This window comes from Carcharhinus amblyrhynchos, chromosome 8, assembly GCF_965287045.1.
Source record: "Carcharhinus amblyrhynchos chromosome 8, sCarAmb.v2.hapA, whole genome shotgun sequence".
NCBI lineage: Eukaryota > Metazoa > Chordata > Chondrichthyes > Carcharhiniformes > Carcharhinidae > Carcharhinus > Carcharhinus amblyrhynchos.
This window is the reverse complement of record NC_137331.1, coordinates 55,867,891-55,893,750: the sequence shown is the minus strand read 5'-3', so window position 1 is coordinate 55,893,750 and position 25,860 is coordinate 55,867,891. Positions and strand designations below refer to the sequence as shown.

General features: G+C 41.1%; 1 protein-coding gene across 1 annotated transcript in view; it reads left to right on the top strand.

Annotated features, from left to right (window-relative positions):
* The window catches only part of xkr9 (XK, Kell blood group complex subunit-related family, member 9), a 29,685-nt gene extending 7,054 nt beyond the window's left edge, over positions 1 to 22,631 (top strand). The window contains exons 2-3 of the mRNA XM_080194097.1: positions 15,755 to 15,942; positions 19,500 to 22,631. Coding sequence (XP_080050223.1) covers positions 15,755 to 15,942; positions 19,500 to 20,254 — 943 coding nt within the window. The 3' untranslated portion in view covers positions 20,255 to 22,631. The remainder of the gene's footprint in view (positions 1 to 15,754; positions 15,943 to 19,499) is intronic.
* The last annotated feature ends 3,229 nt before the right edge of the window (positions 22,632 to 25,860 follow it).

Here is a 25,860-nt window from a genome sequence, read left to right as displayed (position 1 = left end):
TGTCTCTGATGCGTACAGGAGGGCAGGTAGCGCTGCAACCCTATAGAGCATGAACTTGGTGCTGTGTTTGAGGTCTTTGTTATCAAACACTCTTTTCCTCAGATGCCTGGAACTGCCCTGGCACACTAGAGGAAATGTTGAGTCTCATTGTCAATGTCTGCCCCCGCTGAGAAGAGCTCTCAAGGTTTGAGAAATGATCAATGTTGTCCAATGATTTGCCATGGATGTTGACAGTTGGGAAGTTGTGTTGTGCAGAGGGAGCAGGCTGGTAGAAAACGTCTGCCCTCCAGATGTTTAGCCTAAGGCTCATCCTTTCATACATCTTTGTGAATGTGTTGACGATAGATTGGAGCTTGGCCTGTAAGTGTGTGCAAACACATGTGTCGTCAACATACTGTAGCTCGATGACAGAGGTTGGGGTGATCTTGGTTTTGGACTGGAGGTGGCATAGTTTGAACATCATGTGGGTGTGTTAGATTCCATCTGTACAGTGGAACCTGGTTTCCCATCGATTTGCTACAGGACAAAGTTCTTGCTCCATCAGAACCATGTGGTAGCTGGTGTACAACAGTCACCTCATATTTAATGGAACTCAGCTACACAGACATCTTCCACTCCCTCAAAGTGAAATTCAGAACTTGGAACATCAGGATTCCCTTAGACTTGTTTGCAAAGCAGGTATCTGGAGTACTGTCTTGAGTTCTGGGCACTACAATTGTACTGTCCTTTAATCTTCAAAAGATAATTGAGAGTCATCACTGTCCAATCAATCAATCGGGATTGACTTTAATCAGTATAGTGGGATGTTGAGTTTAACCAGAGTTTTTGATGAGATGCAATACAATAGCTGTAGGGCAAACAGAAACAATGTGGAGAAATAGGGAATATCAGTCCCGTTCAGGCAGGATGGCTGGAATGCACAATCTACATTTTTCTCCTCCTTCTTCCACATCTTTTCTTGGTGCCTTCACCTTCTCAATTTCGCAAATCCTTCATCAGTGTTGGACTGGAGGTTTTTTTTGCAAATTCCTTTCCACCATCTACTATACTGATCTCTCCCAAAGCCTCTTACTTTGTACATTTTATTGGGGGTGGACCTGGATGAATTATTGACAAAACCTTTTCATTCAATAATGATTTCAAAAGATCTTATAAATATTAAGATGTGTTTCTAAGCCTTGGGTTAATAATCCAACTTTAAATGTTACTCATCTGCAATTACCTTCTCGAGCCTTCAGACCCATCTTCTGGCCTTAATCAGCCAATCTTAATCTTTTCCTTATCACAGTGTGGCAAAATCTATGTTGGATTTTTTAGTCTGTGTTTCAGGTCTGGAACCAGGATAATTTTGCATTTGTGGGGTGTGACCTTTGGCTGACTGGAGGTTGCAACATTTAATGTACAGATGTACCAATGGTTGCTGCGTTCATATCTACCTGAGGATTTGGAAAGCTTTGGGAGATATTAAAGGTCAGGTCAGTTGGTTGGGAACAGATAGTAAGGTTGGTTCCGCGCAGCTGAAGTGTTGCAGAAGCTCTGAACTGCTGAGGGGGTTGGGGTTCAGAGAAGCTCTGGAAGCCAGTAATGTTCTGCTCAGAGTGGCTGGAGTGCCGGGGTCATTGTCAATGATTCGCTAACAGGTTTGTGAAACTGGCAGCTGGGGAGAAGAAAAGACTGTAAGTCACAGTTGTCTGCCAAAGAGCTAGAACTGTGCGAGGGAAGTGAGGAATTGTTGAGGCAGTTTTTAAGGAAAATCAAAGGCGGTTAGATCTTCAAAAGGGAAGTGCTGAAATCCGTCAGGAGGAAGAGAGTTTTAAAGAATGTTTGTGACTCGCTGAAGTATAAGTGGGTTGCTGAGAAAATTCGGGGGACCTCTCGTGGTTGTGTTTGCCATTTAATGTGCAGTTTGGCTGTTTGACAACAGTTTGATTCATTCTTATCTCATATTAATTCTGTAAGTTAGAATATAAGCGTGGTGATTATCCCTTTAAGGACAACGCAGCAGAAGAGAGCCACCGGGCTTGACGGACCAATTGGGACTAAGAGTGGGTAATAATCCTAGAGGGTGGAGTTACTTTAGACAGAAGACATCTAGAAGCTATTTAGAAGATATGTAGGGACTGGGATAGCAGATGGTCTGCTCGAGTGAGGCTGAGCCTCTGTACAAGTTTTTCCTTGTTAGTAAATACATCCTGTGTTCCTGGCGAAGTCTGGAATGTGCATCATTATATTGGTGATGAGGATAAAATGGATTATGAAGACACTTCCTGTGGCCCGACGTGTGTTGGTAATGAGATTTGAGATATTGCTGGACCCTGAGGGACAGTTGCAGAACAAACCTGAAGTGGCTGGTACAGTCAGAAGTTTAGAAATGTATGGAATGAAATAACCCTCAGAGCAAGAGCTGTGACTTTGAATTTAGGAAAATAGAACTTGTGTTGAGAAAGCCAAACAGTTGCTGCAAAATTTTTTTTAAACAAAAGAGAACACAGAAAGCAGTGTTTTCAGTAAAGAAAAAGAAATGCCCCCAGTGAGCTGGCGGCTAGATGAACTGGGGCTTTGAATTTAGAGGGAAGGTAATTGGATGAAAGGCAAAGAGCTGCTGCAGTTAAACAAGTTCAGAAACTAAAACAAAGAAAAATGGCTGGCACTAGGAAATAATGTTACAGTTATAAACACACAAAAAGAAACAGCCTGAGTCACTCTGTACCTGTATTGATACATTTATCACAAAATATACCTGCAAAGGAAAGCCAACTATATCCAACAACAACAACCTGGGTAGGGGAAAAGGACTACTACACAGTTTTAAAGAGGTAATGCGTTTAAAGTGGTAATACATTTAATGTGGCAATGCACTAAAAGTAGCAACCACAAGTAGGAACAAATGGCAATGGACATGAAAATTGGAGAAGACCTGAAAGAAGAGTTAACAGAAGACCTCAGAGGATGCAATAGAAAAACCTAGAAAGCGGGTAAAAGAAGACCCCAGAAGGAGGGTACTGAAATATCTCATAAGAAGAGCAATGAAAGACATTAAATGACTAAATGAAAAGCAACTAGAAGATAGGAACAGATTGAGTAACAAATTGAATCAGGAGAATAAGAGCCAGAAGAAAGGAAGCTTGACAATGAAAAATGAACTAAAGCGGTAAAAACATTAAAATTAACAGCAGAGTCAGCAATTCAGACAGAGAAAGAAACTGAGATTATGTGCCAAACAAAATTATTGAAATGGTTACACTTTTAGAAAAGCACAAGAACCAATATGGTAAAATGGTCAATAAAAATGATGCTGAATTGAATTTATCTCACAACTTAATGCCAGAAGCAGAGTACCATGACGATCCCTTAACAATGACAGACTGAGATTGTGAAAGGACTAATGAGCCATAAGACTTTGTTGTATTGTGATGATATGCGTCTGCATATATTAGAATATAAAGTGCTCGGCGGAGCAAGGGTCAGTGTGGGACTGGAGAGTGTACTTTCCACAGAGTGAAGTATTTAGTTACGTAGTCAGAGAATAGTCTAGAACAGAACTTGTTAAGCGGCAGGCCTGTTTGGGAGAGTCCCATGCAAGAGCATTTTTGAAACTATACATAGTTAAATCCTACCAATCACACAAGCCTCAAGAAACAGAAAAACCCTCAGATTCGATTTATAATTGTCCAACTTATGTGTTTAATGTTTAGTTTGAGCTTAGGACTGTGTAACATAGTTATTGAAGATTGTATAAAGGAGTTACAGGGGGAGGGATGTGGCATTGTGGTGGTTGTCCCTTTAAAGGCAACACAGCAGATGAGGGTCATCTGGCTTGATGAGACTGAGAGTGGGTAATTACCCCAGAGATGGGTCTTACCTTAGGCAGAAGACATGCACGTATGTTAGGCTGCGAGCCTCTGTACAAGATTTTCCTTGTTAATAAATGCCTTTTTTGTTACTGACGAATTCTGGAATGTGCATATTACAATCAGATAAGGTATTGACTGTTTTATTCATTTTGGTAAAGTAAAATTTCAATTGTTTGTTTAACACTGTGGAAACTCGTAGTGATATTCTCCAAGTAATTAACTGGGATTTCGTATTTCTTTAACTCTAACTAAAAAGATTACTGGTTCCCAATTGGATCATAACAAAATTTTGGAGATCTTCACTAGGATCATAATGAAATTGGGGGCCACATCAGAAATCGTTTTGGGAGTCTGATCTGGGATTGTAGCAACACCTCAAGCAGTTTTTCCTGACCAGTTTCATCCTCCCACCTAACATTCCATCCTCATTATCAAACTAACTCAGAAGTTAAATTATCTGTATTTATTCCATTATTAATTATTTGCGTCTAAGGCTGTTCCTAAGACCTGTTCACCAGTTATTCTTAATGACCATTCAGTTCAGATGTACTTATTCCTTACTGGTACACTGTAGTAACTTTTGTTCTATATCCACCCACTAATGAGCTCACGTAATTAAACAAGGATAAATAAAAAGTTTAGTATAACTAAGTATTTGATGGTTACTCTCACACCAGGCCTCATCTGTCCATGGGCCCCTTTACAAGTGTTGCTGCCATCATCATTCCACTAGCTATTTTAAATGCAAACAGAATCATAAGCAATTTTCAGTAAAACAAAACTAACAACACTAACCTATTCCTTCACCGGTTTTGAGTTATGTATACATGTGTATTCATAATTCGATAGATAAATTAATCACTTGTTTTATGATCTGTGATGTGTTAAAACAAAGTCATCATACCACTTTCTCATTATTTTGATGCCAGGAATGCAAAGATTTTTTAAAAGGAACCATTAATCATTTTTTATAGACCTAGAATAGACTGCTTACATCTTTAAAAAAAATTAAACAGTCACTTTGCTTCACTATCTAACTATTTCTAATACATCCCAGGACCTATATTTTCAACTTGTGTATGAAGATGCTGAACTGATTAACTGTGTATCGTACAAATTATTGGGGCCAGTTGCTTTAATAAAAGATTGGTGAACTTACTTGAGAGCTAATTTTAAACCATAGTGGGTAATAAGTTGACCTTGTTAAAACATGCTAATGATTAATCAGCTGAAAAGATCATATTTTAAAATAGGTATGTTAGAACATAGAGTTTATTAATATCGCATATGGTTGCACCCATGACTAATTTGCCTTTAGTTTTAACACAAACCACAACTCATCCACACATCACAGCCTACACTGTTGCCTGCTCTGATGTTCACACACTCATTACTGTCATTATCATCTAGTTTCATGGAGCTCCAATCATGTGATGGTTAAGATACATGTTCTTGCCTTTAAATGATTTGCAGTTGCATTGTGCTTTAATGCTGTGCCAGGCCAACACCCTTGTACACACTCACCATTCCTTACTTATCACCCTCCCTGTTCCTTCCTCCACTATACTATTTGAAACTTTCTCTCCCAGCACATCTAACTAGTCAACTCTTCTTGTCTTAAGAACACCTCCTCTTTACTTTCTTTTCTTTGTTGCTGTCTGTTCTTTTTCCACTGCCCTTTCAAATGATCATTCTCAACTGTGGTTGGGGACCCTTGCAAGCCTGCAGACACTTTTCAGAAGGTCTACGAAATAACATGAAACGAGAGCCAGGAGGAGGGAGCAGTGTGTGACAGTCAAAGATGCAGCGAAGAATGGGCTGTCCGTCTCAACTAGGAAGGGGACATGAATAGACAGGCCCTTTGGCCCTCAGTGTTGTGCCGAGCTTTGTCCGAAACCAAGATCAAGCTATCCCACTCCCTATCACTCTGGTGTGCTCCATGTGCCTATCCAATAACCGCATGAAAATTCCTAAAGTGTCTGACTCCAGTATCACAGCAGGCGGTCCATTCCACTGCCAACCACTCTGAGTAAAGAACCTACTTCGGACATTCCTCCTATATCTCCCACCATGAACCTTACAGTTATGCCCTCTAGTAACAGCTACATCCACCCAAGGAAATAGTCTCTGAACGTCACTCTATCTACCCCTGGCATCATCTTATAAACCTCTATTAAATTGCTTTCATCCTCCTCCGCTCTAAACAGAAAAGCCCCAGCTCCCTCAACCTTTCCTCATAAGACCTACTCTCCAGGCAGCATCGTGGTAAATCTCCTCTGCTTCCACATCCTTCTTATAGTGAGGTGACCAGAACTGCATACAATATTCCAAATGTGGTCTCACCAACGTGCTGTACAGTTACAGCATAACCTCACGGCTCTTAAACTCAAACCCCCTGTTAATAAACAATAACACACTACAGGCCGCCTTCACGGTTCTATCCACTTGAGTGGCAACCTTCAGAGATCTGTGGATGTGAACCCCAAGATCTCTCTGTTTCTCCACATTCCTCAGAACCCTGCCATTGATCCTGTAATCCGCATTCAAATTTGTCCTGACAAAATGAATGACCTTGCACTTATCAGGGTTAAACTCCATCGGTCACTTTTTGGCCCAGCTTTGCATCCTATCAATGTCTGTTCGCAGCCTACAACAGCCCTCCGCCTCACCCACTACTCCACCAATCTTGGTGTCATCAGCAAATTTACTGGCCCACCCTTCAGCTCCCTCCTCCAAATTATTGGTAAAAATCACAAATAGCAGAGGACCCAACACTGATCATTGTGGTACACCACTGGTAACTGGTCTCCCTTCTGAAAATTTTCCCTCCACCATCAGCCTCTGTCTTCTGAGATAGCCAGTTACTTATCCAATTGGCCAAATTTCACACCCTTCTTTCTTTCTTCATGAGCCTACCTTGGGGAACCTTATCAAACACCTTACTAGTAGTGAGAAGTAGGCACTGTTCTCTTTAATTCTCTTTGCTATGTGCAAACTGTTAATTGCACTGTGTGGTCCCTTCAATACTGCTATGCAACCATGCACGTTAACACCTTAAAGGGAGCTCTGTTTGTGTATGGTCTGTTCATTCCCTGTATGGTAGATAACAAAAAACTACAAGACTGTGTATCTGTGCAGCTTAGAGAGACGTTGGAACATTTCACTGATGTGTAAGTTAGTTTGTGTGAGTGGCAGATAGAGTACAGTGTTGGTAAATGTGGGGTCATCTATTCTAGTGGGAATAACAGCAAATGGACTATTATTTAAATGGTTAAAAATTGCAGCATGCTGCTGTGCAGAGGGACCTGGGTGTCCTTGTGCATGAATTGCAAAAAGTTGGCTTGCAGGTGCAGCAGGTAATTAAGAAGGCCAGTGGAATTTTGTCCTTTGTTAGAAGATGGAGTTTAAAAACGGAGGTTATTTTGCAGCTGTGTAAGAAGCTGGTGAGGCCACACCTGGAACACTGTGTACAGTTTTGATCTCCTTACTTGCGAAAGAATATATTGGCACTGGAGGGGGTGAGAGGAGATTCATCAGATTGATTCCAGAATTGAGAGGTTTGGCTTATAAGGAGAGACTGAGTAGACTGGGACTTTACTTAATGGAATTTAGAAGAATGAAGCAGCGGTGGGGGGTGGGGGGTTGTGGATGCGGAGGTGAGTGCCTTATAGAAACATGTAAAATTATGAAGGGAATAGATTAGATAGAAGCAGGGAGATTGTTTCCACTGTTGGGTGAAACTTGAACTAGGGGGCATAGCCTCAAAATAAGGAGGAGCAGATTTAGGACTGAGTTGAGGAGGAACTTCTTCATCCAATGGGTTGTGAATCTGTGAATTCCCTGCTCAGTGAAGCATTGAGTCTACCTTGTTGGATGTTTATAAGGCAAAAATAGATTTTTGATCAGTTAAGAAATTAAGGGTTATGGTGAGTGGGCAGTTAAGTGGAGCTGAGTCCACGAAAACATCAGCTACTATCTTATTGAATGGCGGAGCAGGCTCGAGGGGCCAGATGGCCTACTCCTGCTCCTTGTTCTTATGTTTTTATTGTAAAATAAAGTTACTAAAACATATTTTAAGTGTACCATTTTTATATTATGTCATATTATCATTTAGATGGGCAGTCCATGACCAGGCTTGTACTCGTTAGAGTTTAGAAGAATGAGGGGAGATCTCATTGAGACGTATAAGATGATGAATGGGATGGATAGGATAGAGGTGGAGAGGCTCTTCCCGCTCAGAAAGGACAGTAGGACTAGGGGGCACAACCTCAAGATAAAGGGGGGGCGGCTTAGAACGGAGTTGAGGAGGAACTTCTTCACTCAAAGGGTGGTGAATCTCTGGAATTCTCTGCCCGTTGAGGTGGTGGAGGCTGCCTCGCTAAATATTTTTAAGACGTGGATTGATGGGTTTTTGATAAGAGAGGGGATTAAGGGTTATGGGGAGAGGGCGGGAATGTGGAACTGAGCCACGACAGATCAGCCATGATCTTATTGAATGGCGGGGCAGGCTCGAAGGGCCAGATGGCCTACTCCTGCTCCTATTTCTTATGTTCTTATGTATTACATTTGAAAAGGTCCTTCAACCAAAAGGATTTGAGAGCAACTGCCTAAAGCACTCTGAGAATTCTCTCTGTTTTGGTTAAGATCAAGCCCAAGATGGGGTGCAATACCTCATCTTGTCAGCTTGGATCTTGTTTGCCTCCCTTGTGGAAATCATGAATTGGATTCAATTGGATTTTGAATTTGGTTTTTGGAGCAAGCAAGGAATGGATTTGGGTTAGTTCAGTCCATTCTGACCATTGACTTTGTAAAGTTTGAGTGGAGTCAAAAAAAGAAGAAAAAACAATTCCCTCTATTTGCGAGGACCAGCGTAGCAATGCCAGTTGTTACGATGTGTACTATTGAGGAAAAATATATATTTAGCAACTTCCAATTACAGTACTGTTTCCAAATCTATTCAGTTATTCTTACAGTTGATTTGTTTATCTGAAAATCTGTAATAGCACAAATTTTGTAGCTTTAATTTACTAAATAAAACATATGTAATGTTAAATTTAAGGCACAGCCTCAGTAAGGTCGGACATACCTAACTTTTTTGCAACAAAATTGGTAAGTTCCAAAACAAAATGAAATTTCAGTTTGATATTTTGAAGCCACCTTGTTCTTGCAGTTCTTTCACGGGACTTTCATGCTGACAACTGGGGTCGTGTCTATTGACAAGAGGCAAACGTTGCCTCTTTTGGGGAAGACATACCAAATGGCATGCCTTGCATTGGAACAGAAGCCCAGGGCTGAGAAGTCCCATGCTCCAAAAGCTGCGTCCCCATCAGAGGTCACCAACTCTTTTGCTCAGTAATGCAACTGGGAAGATGTTGGAATGACACCCACCAGAGGCCCAGTATCGCAGAGCGACTCAGGCCATAGGGAAGTGGCGGCAGGAAGAGCTTTTCCAGGGTAGGGCAGAGGGGATGTAGGAGGCTAGCATCAACGGCAGGGCTCTAGGTGGGACCCTCTTCCCTATGCCAGGCCCCTTGATCAGACAGGGCCCAATTCTCCCTTCCCGACGCACACATTTTTAGGTGTGTCAGGGTGGAAGAATCAGTGTCAGCCATTTCACAGGATTCGTGCATGCGTTCTCAATGAGACTGCCCTGCAAACCAGCGGGAAGAACAGATAAGTCATTTAAATATTCTTGTAATTAATTTTAAATGTGATTATCGGGCCTGGCAAAGAATTCTCCAGGAGCAATAGCATCTCCCATCCTACCAGGAGTATTTCACTCTGGCAGGGTTGAGATTAACTCATTGCTTGTGGGGGAACTAGCAGGAGACCCCGCTGGAGTGAAGGTGGCGCAGTCGGGAGGACCCACCCCAAGGGGGTTGGGCGGTAGGAGGGGCAGTGCCCCTGGGCATGGGCATCCTGGCACTGTCCCTGGGCATGGGCACTCTGGCAGTGCCAGGCCCATCCGGCATTGGGCAGTGCCAAGGAGGCAGGGCCTGCCAATAGAAGCGGGATCAAGGGGGCAATGGGGCGGCGCCTAGGGACAGGGCCTGGGGGAGGGATGGGGCTAAGGGATGATCTGTTGTGTGTGGAGCCAAAGGGGCAGGTCTATCATAGGCAGGGACTAGGGGCGATCAGTGGGGGTGGGGGATCCTGCTGCCAGTCTGCATTGGGATCGGTTGGGGCTGGAAGGAGGCCAGTGATCGGGATGTGCTGGAGGGTCCTGCCTTGGGGGTGGTCTGCCGGGGAGGGGGTGTTGTCAGCTGGGGATGGGTCCGCAGGGGTGGGGGGATCTACACTGCTGGGAGGGGTGCATGGTGTCTGGAGATTGGGATGCTCTGAGACAGGGTGGGGGTTGAGGCCCAGGAATGCTTGTGGGAGCTACGATCGGGCCCTAGAAGGCTGGGGTTCAGCAGTGTGAGGGTCATAGGCTGGCCAGCGATCGAGTTGGCCAGCAAACGGGAAATTGGCAGATAGGGGCTACTGCACTCTGGAACTGCCAGACTCCGCCACAAATAGGCCCTGGTCCCCCGGACTTTTAATGAAATTCACGATTGTGACTTCTGCATTGCGCAGATGGAGAGATTCGAGTCTGAAGTTGCACTGATAAAACAGTCATGATTTACACCAGTTTTCCCGCCAATTCAGCACTTTTGGGAGAATCGCCCCCTCAATGTCTTCAAATGAGGGACCTGTCGCAACAGTTGAGGACTCTGGGACTGTACACGTTGGAGTTTAGAAGGATGAGGGGGAATCTTATTCAAACCTACAGAATACTGCGAGGCCTGGATAGGGTGGACATGGAGAGGATATTTCCACTTGTAGGAAAAACTAGAACCAGAGGCACAACCTCAGGCTAAAGGGTCGAATCTTTAAAACAGAGATGAGGAGGAATTTCTTCAGCCAGAGAATGGTGAATCTGTGGAACTGTTTGCCGGAGAAGGCTGTGGAGGTCAGGTCATTGAGTGTCTTTAAGACAGATAGATCAGTCTTGATTAATAAGGGGATCAGAGGTTATGGGGAAGGGCAGGAGAATGGGGATGAGAAAAATATCAGACATGATTGAATGGCGGAGCAGACTTGATGGGTTGAGTAGCCTAATTCTGCTCCTAGGCCTTACTGTCTGTCCTGGGAAACTGCAAGCAATTTGCACAGGTTTGCATATCATGTTCTCTGTCTGGCATCATGCCTATCTGATGCTGGGTTCATATCAGTGGTGGCCGAAAAGACTCTTAATTTGACTTTACCTCGCATTTAAGAGCCTCAAGTAGCAGCAGGATGGGAAGGCCATTCATGGGCTTTTCTGCCACTGATTTGGTCAGAATGGAGGCAGGAAGGTGGTGCAGACCCAACTTATCCCATAATGATAGTAACATTCAATATTATATTCTAATCATTTAAATATAGTTAAAACTCTCAAAAATAGTAAACACAAGATTAGTATCAAATTTAACCTCTTGTAATTGTGTATTCTCAATTTATATGGTTAGGGAGATTGCTAATGGAATGTCGCATGAACATTGAGAATTTGTGTGATTTGCAAATTATTTGAATGTTGACAAGATGTTCCTAGCTGTTCAGGTACCAGTTTCCCACATCCAACAAAGCTCCTGATGGAAGTGTAGATAGTGCAAAATGAGCAAAGATTAGGTGAAACCAGTTTATTTTTCTTATTCGTTCATAGAATGTGGGCGTCACTGGCTGGGCGAGCACTTATTGTCCATCCCTAACAAAAGTCATAGAATCATACAACCCTACAGTGCAGAAAAAGGCCCTTTGGCCCATCGAGTCTGCACCGACCACAATCCCAGCCAGGCCCTACCCCAATATCCCTACATATTTTACCCGCTAATACCTCTAACCTAAGCATCCTAGTACACCAAGGGGCAATTTTAGCATGGCCAATCAACCTAATCCACACATCTTTGGACTGAGGGAGGAATCCAGAGTACCTGGAGGAAACCCACGCAGACGCAAGGAGAATGTGCAAACTCCACACAGACATTGACCCAAGCCAGGAATCAAACCCAGGTCCCTGGAGCTGTGAAACAGCAGTGCTAACCACTGTGCTACTGTGCCACCCAAATAGTCCCTGCAGGGCTAGTTAAGAGTCAACCACGTTGGTGTTGATCTGGAATCGCATGTAGGCCAGACCCGGTAAGAATGACAGATTTCCTTCCCTATAAGGACATTAGTGAACCACTCGGGTTTTTACAACAACTGTCAATAGTTTCGTGATCATCATTAGACTTTTAATTCCATATTTATTTTTATTGAATTCAAATTTCACTATCTGTGGTAGGATTTGAATCTGGGACTTCAGAACATTACTCTACGTCTCTGGATTAATACCACTATTCCACAGCCTCCCCCTGTAATCTCTGTCCCATTTCCTCCCAACATAGAACAAAACGCAGAATTAGGACACTTCAGGGCAAATTTTACCATCTCACCTGCCACAAGAAAGGTCCACTGACCTCAGTCGGGATTTTCTGGTTTCAGGCGAGCGAGGCTGGAAAATCCTGTCCTACCAATATGCCATCTAGTCTAGTGTGCCAACCGAGAAAGTAAGAGGTACTGACAACTCATAAAACAAAATAAATAAATAAGGCATTATGAAACCCTCACATATTCTGTAAAAGTATTGGTTCTGTGCTACCGCTATCAAACTATTCATCAGTTATTACCTTCATTTAAAATTATTGTTCATAAATATTAGGTAGGATATTTCCTAACCGTGTTAAATGATCAAGTTAAATCCAATCTAACTTTTGTTAGGGATGGACAATAAGTGCTCGCCCAGCCAGTGACGCCCACATCCTATGAACGAATAAGAAAAATAAACTGGTTTCACCTGATCTTTGCTCATTTTGCACTATCTACACTTCCGTCAGGAGCTTTGTTGGGTGTGGGAAACTGGTACCTGAACTGCTAGGAACATCTTGTCAACATTCAAATAATTTGCAAATCACACAAATTCTCAATGTTCATGCGACATTCCATTAGCGATCTCCCTAACCAAATAAATTGAGAATACACGTTTACAAGAGGTTGAGAAGTCCACCAAAATGTGTTCCGTAGAGGAGAATTTTTAAAAATCAGAACATTTTTCAAACTTTTTTTATTTTCTGCTGCTACCTTAGTTTATCAGGAAACTTGTGTTATTGTGGCCTTTATTCCAACAATGGCAATGTTACCACAATGTGAATTTTCCAATTTGATTATTAGGTAATGGTCCTATTGTTAATGGTCTTTGTTAACCCCCTTTTAAGCAAGGTTTACCATCATACTGTTCGTTGGAATGTGAGTAATTGAAGGTGGACCGATCAGTTTTTAAAGATGGCAATGTTTAATTAGTTTAAATAATTCCTTCAATGTTAGTATGTTTTTTAATTAGTTGGTTCTTTGGTGTATTTTTGATGGGTGCTATCAATTGTTCTTCTACTCAGGGTGGAGTAAATAGCCTCGATGCATTTCATTATTGATTAACTTAATTGTGTCATGACTCAACTCAAATACTCATTCTAAACACATCAGGTAATCGCATTGCTGTCGGTTGGTTAGGGATCCAGGAACATACAGGACCAGAAAAGCGTGACATGGGTCTATCTGATTGATCCCGAAATTCAAGATTACCAAAACAATGTTTTATTGCTCATATTTTTCAATCACTGTGTGCCATATGGATATATCCAGCCAGTTATCTCTGAATTGCACAATTACCATCTGGCTCCACTAACTTCCCAGGAAGTCTTCACCCAATATTCACAACACCTTGTGCAAAACAATTAAATTTAATCTCTATGTTCACCTTCCTTCTAACAACATTGAACCATGCTCCTCCTTAATGGCACTTGTCAGTGTGCTAAACATGTTTCCAAAGCTCAAGTTACCTACACTTCTACACTATTGCCAAACCCCCACCATCAACATTCTGGGATTGCCATCCTGCATCAAAGTCTTGAAACTAATTGCAGTGTAGGTATATGTACACCAGATAGACAGCAGCAATCCAAGAAGTCAGCATACCACCACCTTCTCAAGGGTAATGCGGGATGGATAATAAATGTTGGCTTCTTGAATGAATAACAAAAAACTAACATTTTAACTAAGGGAGGGATATTACAATTAATACTGACTTGGGTGGGTAGGGGCCCTGTCCCATCACTTTTACCGTGGTCAACGGCAAATTCAGTTTACACCATTCTCTTTATCTTCTCATTGCTTATTCCCCTTCTTCAGTCTAGTATTTCTGCTTTTACCCACATTAAAACAGCAACTGATGCTTAACAGCTCAAATTCTCAAATTTCAATCCCTTCTATATTTGATGCCTTAGTTCTCTGTTATTTGCAGCCTTCCTGTCATTTCCCAGTTGGCATCATTAATAAACTATATTTATATTTATTTATAACCTTGTTTCTGCCCCTCTTCCAAATGATTTATTTCTTTTAGATGGTGACTGCATGAATGGTCAGTTCATTATCTCCTTCCATGTTGATGCAACTTCATACTTGACCAGACCTATGAAATGTTTTGAAGATATAACAGAACACAGATTCATAATGATATAAGTTTTCAAAATTAAGGTAGCACATAAGAGCTTCCTGGTAAAGATGCATTAAATGGAATTAAGAATAATGTGGTCAGATGGATAGAGATATGGTTGGAGGTAAGAAAACAAAGAGTGGGGTTGAAATTAAGTTGGGAAAATGTGCTGAATAGCGTTTCTCATGGAACTTAGTTGGGATTGCTGTTATTTACTACATAGCTTAGTTTTTTTCATGAATGGAATGTGGGCATCACTGGCCTAGATTAGGCCAGCATTTATTGCCCATTCGTAGTTGCCCTTGAGAAGGTGATGGTGAGTTGTCTTCTTGAACTGCTGAAGTTCATGAGGTGTAGGTACATTCACAGTGGTATAGGGAGGAAATTCCAGGATTTTGACCCAACAATAGTGAAGGGAGCGTGATATATTTCCAAGTCAGGATGATGAGTGACTTGGAGAGGAACCTCCAGTAGTGGAGTTCCCAGGTATCTGCTGCTCTTGTCCTTCTAGATGGTAGTGGTTGTGGGTTTGAAAAGTGCTGCCTAAGGAACCTTGGTGAGTTCCTGCAGTGTATCCTGCAGATAGTTCACACTGCTGCCACTGTGTGTCGATGGTGGAGAGATTGAATGTTTGTAGAAAGGGTAGCAATGAAATGGACTGTTTTGTCCTGGATCATGTTGAACTTCTTGAGTGTTGTTAGAGCTGCATTCATCCAGGTAAGCAGAGAGTATTCCATTACACTCCTGATTTGCGCCTTGTAGATTGTGGACAGTCTTTGGGGAGTCAGACGGAAAGTAAGTTGCCACAGGATTCTGAGCCTCTTTCCTGCTGTTGTAGCCACAGTATTTATATGGCTAGTCCAGTTCTGTTTCTGGTCAATGGTAAGCCCCAAATGTTGATGGTGGGGGATTTAGTAATGGTAATGCCATTGAATGTCAAGAGGTGATGGTTAGATCCTCTCTTGTTGGAGATGGTCATCGCCTGGCATCTGTGTGGTAGGCGATGTTACTTGCGAGTTGTTAGCCCATATTCTGTGATGAGTGGCCAATCTCCTGATCTCTCAAAGCCTTTCCAACATCTATATGGTTCAGTTCAGGACAGGGTGGTGTACATAACATCCATCTATTTAGGCACTCAATAAGTTTGATGTCAACCATTCTCTGCTTCCACTCCACTAATGTTCTCTGATACAAAATCCATTAGATGATATTAGTTGACAAGATTTTCAGCACGAGTGCTCCTTATTTGTTTTTGATCAGTGAAAAAATGACAGCTGTGCATAAAATAAATACTTAATATATCTTGAGCCTCTGTTGTCTTTTATTTCCAAAAACGTTTTTTCTCTTTTAAAAGGTTCATATATGCACTTGTGTTTGGATACAAAGCAGCAATTAAACAAAAAAATACTCACATGGATGCCATTTATGCAGTAACAGATTTGAGCATGTTACGATTGTTTGAGGCATTCTTGGAAACCGTACCTCAACTTATTCTTCAGACCTTCATCCTTCTGGTATCTGCTGACCGAGATTATATCCAGTGTAAGTATATTTTATATTACTTTTATTTATAATGTCACTGACCCTAGGGGCAGAATTTTTCCTGACTTGACCCACAAGAAGTTTTAGCTCTATAATGTGTCTCTGATGTTGGCGATAGGTTCCCTGCCCAGAGGAGCAGCATGTTTGACAGGTGGGCCTTTAGTCAGTGGCAATAATGGCTGATATTATGAATAGGAATAAGATGGGGGTGTTACCTGGCAGGCTATGGTAGGAGGGTGGCTAGACAGAGGAAGACACTTAGCTCCTGAACCAGAAAGACCTTGAGAAAGCTGCTGGATCCATTGATGCTTAGCAAACCCGGATGGCAGCAGATCACTTCTTAAAGAGACATTACAAGAAGCTCACTGCCTCATTATCACATTTAATGTTCCAGACTCCTCTGTGGATCAGGTTTCTCAAAAGGGCAAATTTACAGCCTTAGCTAAAACTGGAAGAGATTAGGTTGGAGAGAGGTTTAGGTGGAGAAACAGATTCCTGAGACTTTAACCACCACCTCCCCACTCAACACCCCCATAATATAAATCCACCATTTTTTTTAGGTAAAAATTCAATCCTAAACACAATTTTGTAAAGAACTGGGTTTAATGTTTACTTAGGGGAGATTTTCCTGAATTTAATACCTACTTTATTACATAAAAAAAAATTGTGTACATTTAATGTCCCAAAAGGACTACCCTTAAATTTCCTGTTGCTGTGGTAGAATTTTCACCGAGATTTACTCATCTCCCATCATAACTTTGGTTCAACATTGTTAAAACTCTGGAGAAACTGATGAAATTACCTGTAACACCATCCTTTTGGGGTGTCTGCTAGTCTCCAATGGAGTTCAGAAACCCTCATGGATATTACAGGCAGCTAAATATGGTGCCTTCACTGATTTGCATCTTGGGAGGTGAGGTCGGAAAACTGTGTTCCCATGTTAATGAGGCCTGGATGTTACAGTAACTTCAGTCACACTATCCTGTATTTACCCCAGGTGTCGGGCAGTTGCTGCTTCTCTCCATTAAATTCAGGGTAATGAGGCTTTCCAAGAAGGTGACCAGAGAAATCTGTGACGTCCTAGATACACTTCTGTCTGAAAATGCAGGCAAGAGATACGAGCACATGGACAAAGTACTTCTCTTTGCAGCCTGACCTGTCTGGTGTCCTTTCCTTAACCATCCTCTTCTCCCACTGAGAAACCCTTTGCGATATTATTGCAATTGTGGGAAAAATAACAGCAATACATCAATTGCAACAATGCCTAATTGACAGCAGGAAAAAAGCAAAAAAATGCTCTAAAAATTGTTGGCTTTGTCCTCTTGCTAGGTTCTTTAAATTAACTTTTCTATAAAGCTCATTCCCTAGCAATCATATACACCATTTCATACCTCAGTCAGTGGAATGAACTGTATGACAGCAGAAAACTGTGTAAATGTCAAACTGATAAAATTTTTTTATGGAGCAGTTTCCTAATTCATTCACTTCCATAAAACTAGATGGAGGATTTAAGTTGAAGATCTACGCCGGAATTCTACTGCCCGTCCACAAGTGAACTAGGGGCAGACAGTGGAAATATCTGTTGACCTCGGGTGTGAAATTCCAGTTTCGCTCGAGCGAGGCTGCAAATTCCCACCCTATGCTGCATTTTCCATTGAGATTTGACTCATTTAGAACCAGAGAACACTACAGGTGGATATAATATGGTCCACTGAGTCAGTACCAGTTCTTTGCTACACCAATCAAAATTCTAAATTTACCATAGCTGACTGACTAGCCTATAGTTACTTGCTTACCTCATTATACAATTCTGCAACAGTACTGTGCATTGACATAACTAATGGAAATTGAAAATTGTGACCAGTTCTTCTGTAATCGCTAAGTGGAATTTACCTGGGTCTGGGACTTATTCACTTTCAATTCAGCTAGCTGTTCAGAGCAAATTCCTTTTTTTTCTTAAAACTCCATTGTCTTATACTGGTGAACCAGTATTTGGGTTTCTAGGAAGCTTTTGATAAAGTCCCACGTAAGAGGTTAAGTTGCAACATTCTAGAGTCTATAATAAAGGATGCAGTAACAGGACACGCTGAAAATACCAACACAATTAGACAAAGTCAACATGGATTTATGGAAGGGAAATCATATTTCACAAACCTAGTGGAGATTTTTGACTAAGAACAAGTAAGGGTGAACTAGTGGATATGGTGTATTTGGATTTTCGGAAAGATTTTGATAAAATCCCACATAGAGATGAGTGTGCAAAATTAAAGCACCTGGATTGGTAAATGTTGACATACAAGGGGATCTTGGTGTCCTGGTGCATCAGTCACTGAAAGCAAGCAAACAGTTACAGAAAGCATTGCGAGAGGACTTGAGTACAAGAGCAAGGATGTGTTGCTGCAGCTCTACAGGGCCTTGGTCAGACCACACCTGGATTAGTGTGTGCAGTTTTGGTCTACTTATCAGATATACTTGCGGGGAAGGTTGCCATAGCGGATGTGCAGGGATGATTCCTGGGATGGCATGATTGTCGTATAAGGAGAGATTGGGATAACTGGGAATCACAGGAATTTAGAGGAATAAAAGAGAATCTCATGGAAATGTATAAAATTCTGACATGGCTGGACAGACTGGATGCTGGGATGTTTTTTCTTCTGACAGGAGGATCTAGAAAAAGGGGTCACAGTCTCACAATACAAGTAAGCCATTTAGGACTGAGATGAGGAGAAATTTTTTTACTCAGAGGGTGATGAACTTTTGGAATTCTTTGCCACAGAAGGCTGTGGAGACCAAGTCACTGAATGTATTTAAGAAGGAAATAAATAGATATCTAGACTTTAAAGGTGTGAAGGGGTTTGAAGAGAATGCATGATTATGTTGTTGAGAGAAGGGATCAGCCATGATCAAATTGAATGACGGAACAGGTTTGAAAGGCCAAATGGCCTATTCCTGCACCTATTTTCTATATTTCCATGTTTCTAGGACACATCCATACATATGATCACCCAGTTCATTGGGAGCTAAGAACAAGGGGATAAAACTCCATGATGATCACTGTGATATTTCCATAGCTAATGCCTGGTGTGAAAGCAATTTACAGTGGGGATTTTGTCCCAGCCCACAGTGGCTGCGCCAAAAGTCAATAAACTTTCTTTATTAAGTGCTTTTCACAACCACCACGTGTCTCAAAGCACTTCACAGTCAATGATGTACTTTTGAAGTGTAATGGAGAAACACTGGAAATAACTAACACTAAAGTTATCCCATACCCCACTCAATTTACAGCAGTATTACATCCTGCTAGTGGCAACTTATGACTGGAACACACACACATATGGCTCATCGGGTATCAAAAATCACTTTTGTGGTCTGAAATACAACTATCACAAATGAAAATCATATGGTTGGAAGAATTTTGTATCTTAGATTGATCCTGAGGGTGCAATAGGTAGAGAAGTTCTAAAGTGTTAAGATTGCTATTTATTAATACTATAAAGTATTGCAATTCTGAAGGACACTAAGTTATGCCAATATATTGTATTCCTTTTCTTTTGCAGATGGTTCTGTGATTATATCATGCATGAGCATTTCATGGGCCACTTTGGATTACTATGCAGCACTAAAGAAATCTTTGATCGCTCGACACAAACTAACTTGTGGGTTCCCTTATATGATGTACTTTTTTTACAAACTGTTGACACTTGGTGCCAGGATTTTGAGCATAACCCTACTGGCTATTCTGCACTCCATAGCTGCTGCTGCTTACTTGGTTATTTTGTGGTTAATCATGTTTATCTGTGTCTTCAGGACGAAGACCACCTTTTCTACATCTAACTGTCAAGAAATTATTTACAGGACAGTAGTTGGTATCATTTTAGTTTTCACCTTTTTCAATATAAAAGGTCAGAAGACAAGAGTAGTAATGGCTGTCTATTATATATTTAGAACCATTGAAACAACTGTAATACTTCTCTTATTTTGGTTCCTGAAAGATACTCTGTTGGATGGAAGCTATGATCTATCCATCAACATAGCTATAGGGCTCAGCATAATTATAGAGCTAGCACTAGTTATAGGGATTTGTTGTCTTGTGCTGTATTATAGTTGTTTCCATCCTCACGTTTATTCACAAGCTGCAACTGATGAAGAATCGAATAACTCATACAGGTTTCCTGATGAAGTTGATGGAGTCTTGCCCAAAAGTTCAGCAGTGAGATTTAGCAACATCATTGAAAACAACAGTATGGTTCACAAATCGGTCCCTGATCCAAATCAAGGAAACAGTAGAATAACCAATTGTTTAACTCTTTAAGTAAGTGAGAATGCGGCCCAATGGAATTCATTCAAGCACCTTCAACAGACAGAAGGTGTTATAATTTGGGGCTTGAATGGACCCATTTTCTCTCAAGTTTCACAGCAGATGCCGTAAGTACTGGAGGTTGTTCTTTACAGTCTGAAAGCTATATTTATGTATACAATCTGCAATTGATAAGTGATGAGTTGTTAAAATGAATCCTTGTCTGCCTCGAGATGCACATTAAAAATTCCGTGACACCATTCAGAAAGTGATCGGGAATTCACATGGCAGCATAGAGTAATGTGCCTCCTCCCTCAACCAACACAAAAACAATTTAAACAGTCACTCAACTTGTCTCACAGGATCACCTGTCAGCAAAATCACTATTGTTTGGCTGAGTAAAGGCCACTGTATTCCAAAAGAGCTTGGAAATTTCTTGCTGCGCCTGCTGCACAGTCTGTTTTAATCCTTATACAGCAGACAAAGAATTGCGAATAGACCTCTTGTTAATGCAACAATATTTGTTTACACACAATTAATAATCATCCAACCAATCAACAATAAGTTATCTTACAAAATACCAAAGTTCAAGCCCAATACTAGACCTTGACTTAACTTTTGCATGACTAGCAAGTACCCAGCCAGATATTGGCCTTTATCTGTGTGCTGGTCGCTGTCGTCCTCTGTGTGGTCTGATCCAATCAGGTGTTGCTATCCCAATCTCTGGATGTGTCCCCAACAGCCAAGTCTGTAGGTGCTGGAGGCACGAAGGTCACCTACCTCGCTCCCAGATAAGGAGTTAAGGCGCCTCTACGTCTGGTAAACATCCTAGTTCGACCAGAAAGTGTCCTATGCCCTGGAGATGGCCGATATCCTGTGTATTCCAGCTCTTGCAGTTGCAGCCTCTTTCTCTTTGTCAAATTTCTTTTGAGGCTGCAGCCTGTCTGTTTCAGTGCTTGTCCAATTATCCCAGTATGCCCTTGCAAACCACCATCTTAGATGGCCTGTTTGGCCACAGCTTAGAGACATTTCTGAAAGATATTACAGGGTTGTTTGTTCATATTCCATAAATAAATAACACATGTAAAGGCCAACCTAAAAAAAATCTATTTGCAGTAATCTACATAATTGGTCACACATTTGTGTGCATTGCTAATTTCTGACTGGCATATTTTAAATTCAGATCTTAATTTATAGAGAGAAATAATTAATACATTTAGCCACAGCTAAATAGATGAATTCTAAATGTTCAGTGAATGCCAATTGTACAATATAAAATACACAAATGTACTCATAGAGATGCCTTTAATGCATTATTTATCCTTAGCACCTGATGTGGCCAACCTTGTTTTGTAAAACAAAATTCCTGGCAAAATAATTCCGTGGTTTGCTATTCACATACAACTTTCAGTTTCTGCACAATTTAACATCATAATTTCTACTTTAGGGTGCTAAAAGAGTAGCCAGATTTACCAATAACTTCAAGAAGTTGCATGTCAAATAGAGTGAACAGAGTTAACATTATGAACTATGTACTTTATGCCAGAATTACTTTATCACCAAAATTCACGTAATTGATTCAGCAGAAAGGAAGATATGGGCTTGGAAGGTCCAAACAATTTATCAATTTCCCGCAATAATTCTGTCAAATATTAATAGGCACATTTGAAGTTAAGATCAAAAGTCTCTATCATCAATAATAACAAAGTATTTAATTTATAATAGAAGGCTGAGATAATAACAAGAGGAGAACTGTGATGATATGTCACTACTACAGACATGGTATGAGTAGTGAGAGAGAATTTGCATTTTTATACCACCTTTCATAGCTTCAACAATGAGGCTTCTTTGAAGCATCTTATTGCAGTAATGTTAGGAAATGCAGCAGCGAGTTTGCATACAGCAAGATCCCACAAACAACAGTGAAATAAATGACCAGGCAATCTGTTTTAATAATCTGTTTAATTTGTTTTAGATAATTCTTAGCCAAGATCTCAAGGGAACTCCTTTGAGCTTATTTGAATAGTGCCATGGAATATTTTATATTCACCCAAGAGGGAAACCAGAGGCTGGATTTGACATCTCATCCAACGATTGGCACCATTCTCTGCTCTACTGATGTGCCAACTAAGATTATGTGCTTTGGTGTAAGGGTGGGAAGCACTTTTTAGATTTAGAGGCATCCATGATTTGAATGAACTATAGCTGATTTACAAGCAATCTAGTAACTACTCAAATTAACCAAGAAAAGTGTACTTCTATCCAGAAAATCTTCTTCCCAATGTCCACAACAATTAAACATCCGGATCCTGCAGCATACAGCATTGCTCCACAAGTATATACAGCTGTGGTATGGATTTTCTAATGAGTCTCTGAGGTCATCTGATTTCTGAATTTGTCTATTTATTCTTTTAATATATTCTTTATAATGTTATTTCTGTTATTTTGAATAAAATATGTTTTTTACGTTCTGGCAATTTTGATTTCCTTTGGGCAGGTTACATTGTTCACAATTCTCCATCTTTGCCCACAACTAGGATTTTGCAGTCCCATTGCAGCGAATGGAGTTTTGGCTGAGTGCCAAATTCTACATTCTCACTGGCAGCAGTACAAGACCAGGAATTCCAACCATTATCTGTTCAAACAGAAGTCACTGAGCGTAATAAAAACTCAGCAGTTCTGGCAATACCTGTGGAGATGGAAACAATTAATGTTTTGAGTTCAATATGACTTCAGTTCTGAACAGAGGCAAAAATGTGGTGGGTCTTATGCTCTTAAAAAGGGGGCAAGTCAGGTAGAGCAAAAAGGGAAGTTCAGGTTGGTGGGCGGGGGGAGGTTACACTACAAAGTCATGGAATGAAGGCAAAGAAAGTGGGAATGGTAGTAGTAACGGAACAAAGTAGCAAGTAATAGAGTAGCTGTAGCAAAAGAAAAGTCAGGATGATTTGAAAGCAACATTGCAGATTGTGTTAATAACAGAATAAAAGTCAGTGCTGTCTGAAAGCAAAATGTAAGAACAAGATAATGACTGGAGAAACAAATACAAGATGTCAGACAGAGTTCATGGTCTGAAATTGTTGAACTCAATGTTGAGTCCAAAAGATTGTAAAGTGCCCAAATCAGAAAGTGACATGCAATTTCTTAAGCTCGCATTCAAATATTGTACCTGGCCCAGGATAGAAATATGACCATAAGAGCAAGGTAGTGAATTGAAATGGCAAGCACCTGGTAGGTCAGTGTCATGCTTGCAGACTGAATGACAGTGTTCTACAAAGTGGTCACCCAGTCTACCTTTGCTCTCCCTTATGTAGAGATCGCATTGTGAGCAACAAATACAAAAGACTAATTTGAAAGAGATACAAGTAAATTGCTACTTCACTTGGAAGATGTGTTTGGGGCATTGGACAGTGTGGAAGTAAAGGGATAGAAGTTACAGCTCATGCAACTGCATGGGAAGGGAATGAAGGGTTGGGGATGATTGAGGAGTGGACTGGGGTGTCGGGGAGGGAATGGTCATTTCGGGCTGCTGACAGGAGAGTGGAAAAAGTGTTTCTGGTGGTATGATTTGGTGGAAATGGCAAAGGATAGCATTTGAGTAAGGAGGCTGGTGGGATGGAAAGTGAGGACAAGGGGCCTGTTATGTATTTTGAAGGGAGGCTAAGAGGTGAGGGCAAATATGCAGGAAATGGATTTGACACCATTGAGGGCCATGTCAACCACAGTGCGGGGGAATCCTCAGCTGAGGAAAAAGGAAAACATGTGGAAGAGCAAATGTGGCAGAGATGGAGAAACTCAGAGAGTGGAATGGAGCCCTTACAGAATGTTCCAGAAGAAAGTCATATTAGATTGAGAGGTTAGGCCTGTTTCTCTCACGAAAGATGCCATCAGAACTGTTGAGTTTTGTCAACAATTTTGTTTATGTTTCAGATCTCCAGCATCCACAGTATTTTATTTTTATTTCAGTGCTTATGTCACTGAGCATCTTCATATTTTTAGGGGTTCAGCTGCATAGAATAGTTCAAAAGACATGTGTTTGGAGCAATTTCTGTTGAATGGGACAAAGGCACTCGCAAGATGACCAACCTGTTTTGAAAATTGCGACCCAATGGGAGGAATTTGCTCTGCACATTAATACTTCAAAATTGCATCAGGTTCCTGTAATCACTGTAGTCCCCAGGATCAGATGGCATGAAATGTTGCTGGACTCATCATCCAGAGGCCCAGGTTAGTGCTCTAGGGATGAAGCAGCTCGTGGGATTTAAATCTTCAATCAATAAATTAGGAATATAGAGCTAGTTTCAATAATGGTGACTATGACAACTACCATTACTGGTTAAAAAAACCCATTGGGTTAACTGATAGCCTTTAGAGAAGGAAATCTGCCATCCTTACCTAGTCTAGTGATCATGACTTAAAACACACAGTAATGTGGTTAACTCTTAACTGCTCTGAAGTGGTCTAGCAAGCCATTCAATGGCAACTAGGGATGGGCAACAAATGCCAGACTTGCTAGTGATACCCAGCTGCCATGAAAGAATGAAGAAAAATAACACTGTGGTAGTCTTTTTGTCTTGGAAAATGGGGGCAGCTATACTTGGAGGAGAAATGAGACAGTGGCTGAAATTGTCCATCCTCATTCGTGGCTGGGATGAATGTTGGGTGGGATTCCCTGGCTGCACATGTCCCAAGATCAGAACTCTTGCCTTAGCTCAATGGATCATTGAATGGTCTGCTGAATTTTCTGTCCCACCCTCTTTAATTCCTGAGCTAGATGAGATGGGAGAATTTCGACAGGACTTCTGACTGGAACACCAATTTTTCTGTTCTCGCTCGCAACAGGTCCCACCACAGACAAGACCAGAAAATCTCACCTAGTGAGTGGTTTCAGTCATTTTAAACCAATCACCAACTGTTCCTGCTTAACTGAGGCCCTTAAAATCAAGACCATTTTATGAATTTACCTTCTTGTAAGTGCCATGCAAAAAAAAAGTTCAATTACACTAATATGGATACCTACATAAAAGAATTAAAACAAAACTTTTTTTTATGTGGTGTGTATACAAGACGGAGGTTGATGTTTAAAATAGAACATTTGGGACAGGGGTTTTCTTGTTTGCTAGTCCACAATAAGTGCAGAATCACAGGCTGGTTGTGCAGGTACAGGAAATCCTAATCAACAGTTTGCAATTTGTGTTCTTACATATATCATGAAACTGTGGACTGAATCTCAAAAATTGCATTTTTATAGCCCCTCTCCTTGGAAGTATTTCAAATTTGCACCATTATTAGTTAGGGACCATTTATCACAAAAAATCCATGTTCCTATCTTCAAAAAAATGGGCATTTCACTGTAACTATTATAAAAGATGCAGAAATTACATGAAAAGTGTTTTGCTACCCCACCTCCCCATGTCATTGATGCTCACACCAGGGGAGCACAATCTTGCAACAAAATGTTGACTTTGCAAACAAACTGGACAAGATTGCCTAGTAATGGACTAAGCAAGTCACATCAAGATCCAGGAGATTTTTTGGAGGAATGTGCTCTTCATGCAAAGACTTATTCTTCTCAATGGGTGAGTTTCACACTGCAACATAGGCTACATTGGGAAGTTATTTGC